Source organism: Schistocerca cancellata, chromosome 2, assembly GCF_023864275.1.
Source record: "Schistocerca cancellata isolate TAMUIC-IGC-003103 chromosome 2, iqSchCanc2.1, whole genome shotgun sequence".
NCBI lineage: Eukaryota > Metazoa > Arthropoda > Insecta > Orthoptera > Acrididae > Schistocerca > Schistocerca cancellata.
In genome coordinates this window covers 332800672-332813925 of record NC_064627.1, presented here as the reverse complement: position 1 = coordinate 332813925, position 13254 = coordinate 332800672, and the positions used below count along the sequence as shown (strand labels likewise).

At 41.1% G+C, this 13254-nt stretch overlaps 1 protein-coding gene across 2 annotated transcripts in view; it reads left to right on the top strand.

The window, feature by feature from the left end:
- Positions 1–13254, top strand: part of LOC126161713 (general vesicular transport factor p115) — a 219572-nt gene that overhangs the window by 32454 nt on the left and 173864 nt on the right. For both annotated transcript variants that reach the window (XM_049917745.1, XM_049917744.1), the window contains exon 2: positions 9602–9830. In XM_049917745.1, the coding sequence (XP_049773702.1) occupies positions 9602–9830 (229 nt within the window). The remainder of the gene's footprint in view (positions 1–9601; positions 9831–13254) is intronic.

Sequence of the window (13254 nt, the reverse complement as noted above, 5' to 3'; positions counted from 1 at the left end):
CTAAACTATTTATCGTCCATGTTTCACTTCCATACACGGCTACACTCCATACAAATACTTTCAGAAACGACTTCCTGACACTTAAATCTATTCTCGATGTTAACAAATTTCTCTTCTTCAGAAATGCTTTCCTTGCCGTCGCCAGTCTACATTTTATATCCTCTCTACTTCGACCATCATGTTATTTTGTTCCCCAAATAGCAAAACTCCTTTACTACTTTAAGTGTCTCATTTCCTAATCTAATTCCCCCAGAATCACCCAACTTATCGTATTTACTCGAATCTAAGCCGCACTTTTTTCCGGTTTTTGTAATCCAAAAAACCGCCTGCGGCTTGGAATCGAGTGCACAGCAAGCGGAAGTTCTGAAAAATGTTGGTAGGTGCCGCCACAACTAACTTCTGCCGTCGAATATATGTAGCGCTACACAGACATGCTTTGTAGGCACAAAGATAAATACTGGCGCCAAAACCTCTGCGTCAGTAAATAAATTAAAAAAAAGGTGGAAGACGAGCTTTTTTTCTCCGCCCCGAGTTTCGACCACTGCATTTTCATACATTATCCAACGAAGTAAATACAAATTCCGTATTGTTCATCTTCGAATGTATTAGAATTTCAATGTACTACGAAAATCCGACTGGCAAGACTGTTTGGGATGTTTTTCAATATGGCCAACTCTACGTTCTGAATTTTTTCCTACCTGTGAGAAGAGATGGTTGCTAATAGTTACCTGATGAAATGTGAATCACAAGCAGTATTCTCTTCACCATTCACCATAAGAATAATACGAATATAAACATTTTGCCATGTGTTCTTCCGTGTTTGTTGCTATCTCATTTAAATCCTGTCTGCCTAATAAACTACGAAACTAGAGTGAGACAACAGCAAACGCGGAAGAATACACTTATCGTGTCATGTTTATATTCGTATTATTCTTAGCCTAATAGTGATACAGTCAGAAATGAACCACGGCAACTGACTAGATTTTTAAATCTAAGATGACACTAATTTCTGTGCAGAATTTGATGTACTAAAGAAGCGGCCGCAAAGATTTTCAAATGGAGAAAAATTTTCGCCTAACTCGCGTTCAGAACATGTTGTATCATACGCAGCCTATTATTTGGTTCTTGTTGATCATTCTCAAAGAAAGCAGCAATGTAAGTAACAACAAATAGTCTCTTGACATTGGTTCGCTAATGAGACGATTCGCCTCTTTTTAGTTGTAAGCAGCGGTAGCGCGCACAAAAGCAAGCCATGCCACGAACGGCGACAAGCCGTAAACACGCACTATCAGAATGCGACAAACAATGCATGACACAGTACAGTGATGCATTTTCAGCTTAGAGTGACGTAAACACCTATAACAGAGAAAACGGCACTTACAAATCAAACAAAATAAGCAATCGATTCAAATCAGACGAAGCACGTGAAAAAGGAAGGGTACCCGTATAAATACGGACGCAGCGCCTGACGCATAGCAATGGCTACCTGGTAAAGCTTACGACTCGAACCAAACTACTGTAGCTGTATCGTCATTCATTCGACCTAAATTGTCTCATATTACAATGGACCAACTTTGTTTCGATTTGGAGGTGCGGCCTAAAACTTTTCTCTCCCCTTGAATTTCGAGTCTCAAATTTCAGGTGCGGCTTAGATTCGGGAAATCTTTTTTTCCTTTGTTTCGAGTCTCATTTTTCAGGTGCGGCTTAGATTCGAGTGCGGCTTAGATTCGGGTAAATACGGCAATTCGACTACATTAATGTTTTATCCTTCCTAAACTTTTATCATCTTGTCTGTGTTGCTCATTTCCTTGGGGTAACAGATGGTGAGGTGGTTCTGTTTGGTTACAGAGGGTGCATCTCCCACGACATACCATGCTCCAGGGACCTCCAACTGCATTGTGTGCAAAGTGGCTCATCCCACTTACACCCTCTCCGTCCCCTGCTACTTCTCCTTGAGTTTATTTCTGTCTCATTGTATCTTGCTTACAATTGTGCTTCCCAGGATTTGCCTTTTGTTTCCTCCTCCTGAGAGGGTTATTCCAGTTTGATACCTTTAACTCCAACAACGAACCATTCTTATTATTCTAGCAGAAAGCCATTTACCCTGCTTGACAAGTACTAAGAAACAACAGACACTTGGTAAGGAACTACTGTCAATTGATACAGAACAACTAACAATAGCTACGAAACACCCTATCAGTGATAGTAAAAGAAAACGTAAAGGGTGAAACATTTAACTACAGCAAAGCCTGAGTGCAAATGCTCTGCATTTGACAGTTCGTGCAGCATGGTGTTTGATGAAGGTTGTTGTGGAACTGATTAGCATAACATTCCGTGTGGTATGGCAACATGCGTGCAAGACGTCATTTGTGTCTGTATAGCTTGGATGAGCAGTTGGGTGACTCAAAGCTGGTCTAAGTGTCACTACTTTGTGTACAGTAAGGGGTGTGTCCAGAAGTGCCATCTCACGATTAAAGAAGGCCACTGAAGATGGAAATGCTACAAGAAAGCATACCAGTGGCCCTAGATGGACCACCATACTGCAAGATGATCAGCATGTAGCCCTAGTGGTGAAAAGGAACAGACACCTTACTCCTAGGCAGATCGCTGCAGACTTGCAGCCGATGCCAGTACATGTGTTCCTGACAGAATCATTTTGCAGCAGTTAAATAAAGTTTGTTTGTCCTCTCGAAAGCCTATTAAATACATCCCAGTTCAACCACTCCATTGTCGAGAAAGTGTTCGTTGGTGTAGGGAGCATTTTGGTTGGGGCCAGCAGCAATGGTCCAGAGTGATGTTCTCAAATGAATTGCACTTCACTGTGGCGGGTGATTGTGTCCACTAGTTAGTGTGAGAAAGAGGGGAACACGTTACACACCACAGAATGTTCTTGAAAGCCATCATTGTGACTTAGGCGATATGGTGTGGGCAGGAATTATGCACAGTGGCTGAACAGACAGAGAAAAATATGGCTTCTCTCAACTGCCCAGGGTATACACTAACCGAGTACTAATTCAGTTGCTCGTCTGAGATTTTTCAGACAATTTAGTCTCTACGTCAGTGGTAGTCAACCTGGAACCTACCGCCCACTAAGGGGTTTCTGGCTTTCAAGATGGGTGGTAGGGGCTTTAAAAACCTTTTCATTAGGTTTTCATAAAAAGTTGACTTAAAGTATTTCGTAAACAATTATTATATGTCTTAACTTTCTGTAATTACACTTTACAACTTTTATGAAGTGATGTTACTTCCTTACTTTGTAAATCACCATTATGTGGAATCTGTGGCGGGATAGCAAATTTTACAACTAACAGAGATACAAAAGTGGCAGTAAATAAAAAAGATTGACTACCCCTGGTGTACATGCTTATGAAAGTTGTAATGAGTCGTTCATTTATTATGTCAACTCTGAGCAACATGGACAACAGGGAAGGTTATACTTTTGTTTTTCATTGCTAGTACACTAGCAATTTCCTTTCATGCTTTTCACATTTGTTTCTGCTGTATAGCAGTGCCTCGGAATTTTACAAATACTCGTTTGCCCTGTATTCCTGTATGAAAGCTATTTTTGGTCCACTAGCCCTGAGGTATGAGCCGTATGGAGCACCGTCACAGTTCACCACAATACTTAGAAAATATAAGCACGCACCAAATATGCTAGTGATTACAGTTTGGGGGGCAGGGAAATGTTGGCAGTCACAACTCACCGAAGTAAGTAGAAATAGTTGTTGTGCCACAAACCAGTCTGATGTAATTCGCTGCTTAGTACTGAATCAGCAGAACAATGCCATAGAGAGAGAAATGCCTATCAGCTGAGGCCAGGCACTATTTAGGAAAAAAGCTCATTCAGAGTGCAAGAAGACTCATTCAGTAAGCTGATGCTGTAGAATAAGCCAGTCACCACCTAAGACATGGCTAAGTATTCGGGCCTTTTATGATTTCCAGCTGGAGCAGTGTCATGGGGAAAGAGCTAGCCAGCCCGTCTCGCATATGTACCACTTAACGTAGACCCTCACTCTCAAATATTCCTTGTACCCAGCGGTATCCATGTGTGCACAGTATGTTGAGTGATGCTGCAGTCACCACCACAAGCAAGTGCCCCATACTTGGCAGTCAAATTAAGTATTCAGTTTATTCACCATTGACCCCTTACAGCAGAATAGGTCTGAACATTAAATATACAATTAACAATAACTTTACAGTAAAGTTTTTACAATTTAATTCCTTTTCTTTTAGGAATGTTCTTATATACTAATGTCAATGATTATTTCAAAATATTCTGTTATCTTATAAAATGGGTGTTTGAGTAACCAGTCATAAATCTTACGTTTGAAAATATTACTGGTCAGTGACCGAGCAGATGCTGGAAGTTTATTGAAGAGTTTTAAACTCATTATTTTGTGTGAGTTTGCAGTCTTTGTGAGTCTGTGTCTTGGTATGTCGAAGTCCAGTTTGCCTCTGGTGTTGTGGGGATGTATGTTCTCTCTGGTCTCAAACTCATTTAAGTTGCTTTTGACATAAAGCAGTGCTGTGTAGATGTATAGATTCACAACAGTTAATATCATGTGCTTGATAAAGAGGGGGCAGCAGTGTTCCTTGTGCTTAACTTTGCTCATTATTCTGATTACTTTTTTTTTGAATTTTCAGAATTTCACTGACAAAGCAAGAATGTCCCCATAACAATACACCGTAGGAAATTGATGATACCAGCACACCACTCACCTGTGGACATGTGTATCACAGAGGACAGCCACCTTCCCTGCAGCTACATTTCCATCCCTGTAATTGACCTGAATAAAAGACTTGCCTAACCAGGGATATTATAGTGACACTCTGACGTATGATTCCTGTCACCATCACTTCTGCAGTCCACGCCCTGTTTCTACTCGCTCATTATTTTACTCGTTCAAACGTTAGGCTGAGTTCTCATTTCTTTGTTCACATTAGCAGAATACTTGGCTGGTGGAGACTAGACATAAGAGTTTTGATTTTGTAGATGTTTATGTATGAAAACCTAAACAAGAAAAATGATAGGGTAAATACATTAAACATTTAATTTCATTTAATTTTGTCATAATTATAACTGTCAACTTTGGTGTCATAGTAATTAATTAGTTGACTTATTTTGAGTGTACAATGGTTCTTTTACACTGTAGTGAATTGGAAACTATAATAAACTATGTGAAAAATTTAAACCATGTGATGGACTATGATTAGAACCCTGACCTTTTCCCAAGGATAAGAGTGTGAGTTTAAGTCCAGGTCCAAAACACAGTTTAGCGCAGCAGGTAGTTTGTTTTGCTCATTTTCATCTAGTTAAATCTACATCTATATCACTACAATGCAATTCACAACCAAGTGCTTAGCAAAGGGTTCGCTTAACCACTTTCAGAATACTTCTCGACTGTTACACTCTCGAATAGCACGTGGGAAAACTGGAAACCTAAATCTTCCCATCTGAGCCCTGATTTCTCTTATTTGAATTTGATTGTCTGTCTTCCTGTATAGGTGAGTCAACAAAATATTTGTGTTTCAAATTAGAAAGTTCGTGATTGATATTTTGTGAAAATCTCTCCCTATCTTACAGAATAACATTTTGAGTTTTCATAGTACGGAAGAAAGTAATTATGTGAACAGTTCACACACTTTCACTGATCAGCCAGAACATTATTACCTCTTACCTTCAATCGATATAAAACCATGCAGGCAATAGCAGCATCACCTGGTGAGGAATGACTGCTAGTCGCACATGCACGGTGCATGTAGTATCAGTGAGTGTGCTGCCCCTGTGTAGAATGGGCAAGGAACGCTCTCTATCTGAGTTTGGCTGAGGGCAGATTGTGATGGCCCAGAGGCTTGGCATGAGCATTTTGGAAACAGCAATACTTGTCAGGTGTTCGAGGAGTGCTGTTATTAGTGTCTTCAACACGTGGCAAAAGAGCGAAGATTGAAAAAAATTTGATGAATTTGATCACATATGACGGTTCTTCTCACTGTTGTCTTTGATTCCACTGGGACAGTGCACCTAGAGTTCCTGTCTGATGGTCATACATTCAGTAATGAGTAATACCTGGAAGTTATGCTCCATCTGCGTGAAGCAATCTGAAGAAAACTACCAGAATTGTGGTAAAACTGCTTGTGGAAATTGCATCATGATAATGCATCTGCTCACACCTCAATGCTTGTTCATTATTTTTTGGCAAAAACAAACCATTATATTGCCTCAGCAACTGTATTCGCCGGACATGACCCCCTGCAACTTCTTTCTAATCTTGAGTCTGAAGGGAACCATAAAAGGGCATTGTTTTGCCAACATTGATATGATAAAAACAGAATTACTGAAGGAGCTGAACACCATAATGAAAAGTGAGTTCCGAAAAGTGCTTCCAAGATTGGAAAAATTGCTGGCACAAGTGTATATCTGAGGATGATTACTTTGAACAGGACAAAGTTGATGTTGTTGAATAAATAGATTTTTGAAGAGAAACAAAAAATTCCAATTCGTTTTTGATCAAACCTCATACAAATAAAATTTTTATTTGATGTGGTGTACCCAGGGTTGAATCACTAAATTGGACCCACTGAATATTTCAAGATGATGTTTCCAACAAACCATAAGTTCAGCAGACAAAGTATTAAGTCACCTGCTGAAAAGAGGAGACTGCTTTTTATGGAGTAACTGTAGATGGTGTAGAGCTAGTACAGGGTGATCATGTGACCCTCCACCACTGCCATGAGTTGTGGTTGTGAAGTGTTGTGTGTCTGCCAGTTGATTGTATGATATTAGCACAATAAGTTTGTTGATGTGGAGACATGACAGATTGGCAAAAAGGTGCAGTTGTGCTTGGACAGGCTCATGACCTCACTGCCAATAAAGTAGCTGGATTTGTTGGTGAATCAGCATGGTCTCCAACATGTCTTCTACCCACAACCATGTAACATGGCATAAGAACAGTGGTCATAAAAAGATCTTTATGAATGGGGAGTACTGACTAATGTCACACTGCCTCAGTGACAGGCAGTTTTGAATCTGACAGAATTGCTGCTGTCTGTAACTCCATACCAATGTCAAGAGTTTTGAATTGCTGCTGTCAGTAACTCCATATCAATGTCAAGAGTTTTCCAAGTGGGCGTTGGAAAGGGAGGAGAGCTGCATGCAGTGGGCATTTGGAGTCAGGTACTTCACCTCGTTTACAGCAGTAGTTGGTGGGAAGTGTGTAATATGATCTGAGAAGTTCCAATTTTGCTTCCTTTCAAATGATGCACAGCATTGAAAGCACTATGGCCCATAGAGACATTTAACCCACAATGTATGGAGGATGTAGTTCAAACCAGAGGTAGTCTTGTAATTCAAAGCTATAAACAGTGTGAACTAGCCATCACAATAATGTGTGAACTGTAGTGCCTTTGTATTTGTAACAGTGTACGAAAATAGGGATAAGGAATGGAAAAAATCCTCCATGCCATTTTAGTTTATTGTGAATGTGGCAAAAATGCAAAAACAAACTGTCAGATTATATACTGTAAGGTATCCTGATTGGCAGGTCATATCACAACAAATAACAACAAAATGAAAGAATGTGTTATCGGGAGGTAATCATTACTGCAGACACCAAATGTATAAAAAGACTGCACTTACAAAACAATGTGGGAAGGTGTTCTTACACACAGTTGTTAAATTGTCACGACAGTCTGCGTGACACTGGTGGCATCGGCTGTTGGAGCATCCATCAAATACTGCACCAATATAAATTTCATTCTTGGCATAACAGCCGTCATCAGCAGTTGCATAAAGATAATTTTCAACATCAGGTCTAGTTTTGTAAATTTATTTTAATGTTTGTAAAGGGTAAAAGTTTACAGCTATTCCTTAAATGAGATGTTTGCTTGGAAAGCTACAACCAAAAACTATCAACATGTTAAGTTACACAATATACGTCATTGGTTGACTGCAAATTCTTACTGCCCCTATAAATTGATTTTCAGTAACTGGACCATAATATGTGATGTGGAGTAGTCCTTGATGACATCACTTGATTACATTTTATTGAAAGAAGTAATAAGGAGCCCCACGTACACCAATTTCCTCAAACATTTTGGCAGCAGCTTTTGAAGAGGTGTCCATAATTGTACATCAGAAAATATGGTTTCAGCGTGATGGGTGTCTTGCACATTTCAAATTGTTTGTACTACTATTTAGATACATGTTTACCCACCCCAACCTATTTGAAGCGTTTAGAGTCACAGTGGTGTGAGTTAGTAATTTATATTCCGGGCAACCACTGATGTTGAAAGGTATGATGTTGGGAAGAATTCTGTTCACAGCTGGTAAAACTGTTGTTTATCAAAGCATGACCAGTTTCATGGCTTTAAGCTGCATCGTCAGGTGAACACTAGTAAAAGATCATAGGCATACCCACTGCTCCTAGTGAAAAGTTACTATTCAAGGAAAATGGGGTGCTTCTTCTTTACCTCTCACTCTCCATAACATTGACGACATTCTCTGAATAGTAATTTTGACTAGGAGCTATGGGTATGCCTATGATCCTTTAACATTGTTCACCTGATGATGCGGCTGTGTTTTAATAAACAACAATTTTACCATCTGTGAGCAGAATTCTTCCTAATATCATACCATTTGGAAAAACTGAGGAATAGAGTGTGTTTGTTAAAATATGTTATGATATTCTATTCAGATTAACAAATAAATAAAATTTCATCAATAATTTTAACAAATGCACTAAAAACTTTAATTTCTCCAAATGGAAGAACAGTGACTTAACACTGCTTATATGCTCTATTTGTTCAGTGCATAGCTGAAGGACATCATTTTCTCCATTTGCATGCTGTAATGTCCATGGAAGTAGCAGCATCCCTCAAGGCATAAACCAGCCCTGAAACAAATGTGCTTGATGATTCCAGAGAAATAAGGCTTTACTGTAAACTATCATGACAAAAATAAAGTTTCGTTTGTATGTTTTCATTGTCCAGTGGTTTTATGCATTTAAAATTATGTAGATCTGATTCTACAAGTGTTTGTTGGTCCATAGAAATAGTATACACAACTCACAAAGCATTTTTGTTTTTCTGTGCTGTGCAATGCCATGTACAGTAAGATGGAAGCCCTAGAGTCTTTTTAGTGTTCGTTGCGACTCATGACAGGGTTTTATCCTTAATGAATTTCATTCAATCTTCATTATCACAAGTACAAATGCTTTGTATTGAGCCCTGTTCATGTATGTTTACACCTTTAGTCAAAGAAACAGTGTCTTGCCATTTGCTTTGGTGCTTGCATTTAGAAAGTCACTTTTTCACAACTGGTGACACATTGTGACTGTGAAATAGACATGCTGAGTTATGAGTAATAAGATTGGATGTGATTTGAATCATCAAAAAAAATTGCTGGTACAAAAATTAAGATTTGCATATAGAAATGTATATGTTGAGGTTATTGTATAAATTTCAACCCATAATTTTGTGGCATTCTATTGTTCGTTGTATAGGCTGCTGGAACCCTGTTAGCATAACTCTAGTTACTTTGCCATGTGGACCCATCTTTCACTGCAACTTATATTTTTACCACAAATTTTTATCTACGTTGCAGGTTGAACGATTAGTGGATCGAGTACAGTCTTCTACACTTCTCGATGACAGAAGAGATGCATGTCGGGCCCTCAAGGCATTATCTCGAAAGTATCGTGTTGAAGTTGGGGCACAAGGAATGGATGCACTTCGGCAAGTCTTGGAAATGGATCGAGCCGATGCAGAAATAGTTGGCTATGCACTGGACACTTTATGCAATATCACATCAGGTGAAAACTTTGAAGAGGAAGGTAGGTGTTATCCAAGATACACTGTGCAGTTTCATATACATTTTCTGTCTTCTATTAATTTACTTAAGATGGAAATTTAGTACTCAATAACTGAGTGAGTGAGAAGACGATGTGGATGTAATCTTTTCATGGCCTTACAGAGGGAAGTTATTGTTGTTTCCCAGAATCATTGAAGGCAAATGATGAGACAGCATATTGCTCTTTGTTGCTATCTTAGTCTATTGGCATTGTGGCAGAAAAAAGGTGTGCAGCTTAAATTAGGTAGCTGTCTCATCTGTTAATAAATTGATCCAGTAGTCACTTCCTGTCTAATGTTAATTCAATAAATCAATGACATGTTTTCCATGAAAATGTGAAGAAAACTCCTGCTTCGTGAATTTCTGACCCTGTCAGTATCATCAAACACACAAGTGCACAAAAAGAAATTGGTAATAAACAGATTTTTTAAATAAACTGCTTAAAAAATGTTTTGTACCACTCTCATCAATTACATAGTTTATAATAGAGGGAAACATTCCACGTGGGAAAAATATATCTAAAAACAAAGATGATGAGATTTACCAAACGAAAGCGCTGGCAGGTCGATAGACACACAAACATACACACAAAATTCAAGCTTTCGCAACAAACGGTTGCTTCGTCAGGAAAGAGGGAAGGAGAGAGAAAGACGAAAGGATGTGGGGTTTAAGGGAGAGGGTAAGGAGTCATTCCAATCTCGGGAGCGGAAAGACTTACCTTAGGGGGGAAAAAAGGACAGGTATACACTCTCGCACACACACATATCCATCCGCATATACACAGAGACAAGCAGACATTTGTAAAGGCCTTTACAAATGTCTGCTTGTGTCTGTGTATATGCGGATGGATATGTGTGTGTGCGAGAGTGTATACCTGTCCTTCTTTCCCCCTAAGGTAAGTCTTTCCGCTCCTGGGATTGGAATGACTCCTTACCCTCTCCCTTAAACCCCACATCCTTTCGTCTTTCCCTCTCCTTCCCTCTTTCCTGACGAAGCAACCGTTTGTTGCGAAAGCTTGAATTTTGTGTGTATATTTGTGTTTGTTTGATTGTCTATCAACCTGTCAGCGCTTTTGTTTGGTAAGTCTCATCATCTTTGTTTTTAAATATACAATTACATAGTTTTTTATACGTGTGGCTTTTTTCCTCTTTGAAAACCTCTTTCTCAGTACCCCTCTGACTACCGGGAATTCCTACACAGAGCCAGCTATCCATATAACACAGGTGGAAGTAAACCTACATTTTGAGTCTAATTCATTAGAATTCATTGTACCTCCAATTGTAACCGGTATGATGTGTCATGTAATAGTGTTCAGTCTGTCAACATGGTTCAAAGGGTCATTTTATGCTTAGATCATGCACATTTTGTGACTTTGTAGCAAGAAAGACCATCAGCAAACACAGTTGTCTGCTGAATTGGCATACACCACATTGTTGTCATTCGAACATTCAACCACAGTCGTGAAACAGCCAACATTAAAGATCTGCGTCACATTGGTCACATCATCAGCTTATGACTGCTACCTACAAATTGTCGCTCCTAGGTATCACAGAGAGAACATCTTAGGACTGTGTGTTACATTGTCGGAGGCAACTGATAGGTCTATGCCGAGTCAGGCAGTATGCCACCATTTCCAATCAATCATGTTGCCCTCCAGGCATCCTTTATAAACAACTATGCAAACCCCCATCTCCAGCTCTGTGGCACTCAGAGAAATAAGGCAAGAGATACCTGGAGTGGAACCTGGCTCAGTTGAGTCAGGTTCACGAGTGGGTACAAGTTTTGTATGATACCTGGTGATTGTCGTAGAAGAGTGTGGAAGTGGTCAAGTACTAATACATGTAACAGACCCATGGGTACAGCAGGGAGATGAGTTAGTCAAGTTTTGTACAGATGTCATGTAATGATGTTACTGTGTTGGGTACCTCTCAATTCTACCAGGGGTAATTTGAAGGTTGTGTATTATTGGAACAGGAACCTTACACCTGTTTTCTAGACCTGCAGTCAACACTTCAATGATGAATATGATAACACACCAGCACACTGTGTCCACCTCATTAACACTTTCCCCAGACAACAAGCCAGACAGCAGGAACTGACCAAATTTGATTGCCTGTGGTATCTTCTTGCATGAAACCAACTGAACATATATGGGACCATTTGAAACCTGCAGTGTGCCACTGCAGGAACCCTCCTTATATTGGAGTGGTATAGGCTTGAACTGTAAAATCTTGACCACCTTGATGACGGTGTCTCTAGAAGGACCCAAGCATGCTACTATGCATGAGGTGGAGCTTCATGGGGCAGGGAATGAAAGTGTTGTGGTTGGCAGGAGAGCCAACACCGTGTTACTAGAGGAAGCCGAAAGGCACGCATTTTAGCTCGCACAGGCTGGCGTGAGGTCTGGAACAGGACAAGGAAATTAGAATTTAGAAAAAACGGACGTAGCTGGTGGAATACTTGACTTTAATCTATTAATGGTGAACGTCGCTCTTGAAGTTACATGATTTACAGTATCAGTAGTAACTGTAATGGCGCCTTGCTAGGTCGTAGCAAATGACGTAGCTGAAGGCTATGCTAACTATCGTCTCGGCAAATGAGAGCGTATTTTGTCAGTGAACCATCGCTAGCTAAGTCGGTTGTACAACTGGGGCGAGTGCTAGGAAGTCTCTCTAGACCTGCCGTGTGGCGGTGCTCGGTCTGCAATCACTGATAGTGGCGACACGCGGGTCCGATGGACCGCGGCCGATTTAAAGGCTACCACCTAGCAAGTGTGGTGTCTGGCAGTGACACCACATTCTTCCCCCGCAAATCGGCGTACGGTTGTGGCATAAGGCTTCCGCACGCCGTAGGGAGGACCCCATGTTGACGTATGCGATGAGGTGGGGAGCCTAACAACAGGTGAGGCTGTGCCACCCGCACCCTGCCATTCGGACCTCGGGGAGCTAGGAAACGCCTGAAAACCTGCTCCAGGGTGCACGCCAACATGCGGTGTATGCGCCTGCAGAGAGACAGGTGGGGCCGAAGGGTCGACCTCCATCGGGCCGGGGCACCCGATGGGCGAAGACGACATACGGTCCGGAGCGGGCAGGAGTTCCATGTCGGAGGACAACTGGTCATGGGAAGCGATCAGCAGCGCGTGACCCAGGGAGGCGCCTGGCGGTTGCAGCGACGCGTCCACTGCGGGTGTCGCCGGCGGGAGAACAGGCGGCGGTGGCGCGTCGCCATGGGGCAAAATGGAAGGCAGCGTCGGTAACACCTGGGGCCGAGGCGAGCCAGTAGATGGGTCCCCAGGGCACTGACTGGACGGCACCGTCGCTGAAAGCGGACGGGGAGCGGCAGATCCCGTGCAACGACAGACGCGCAGCTGATTGAGATGCCGACGCACCTCACCAGAGGCCCCCAAA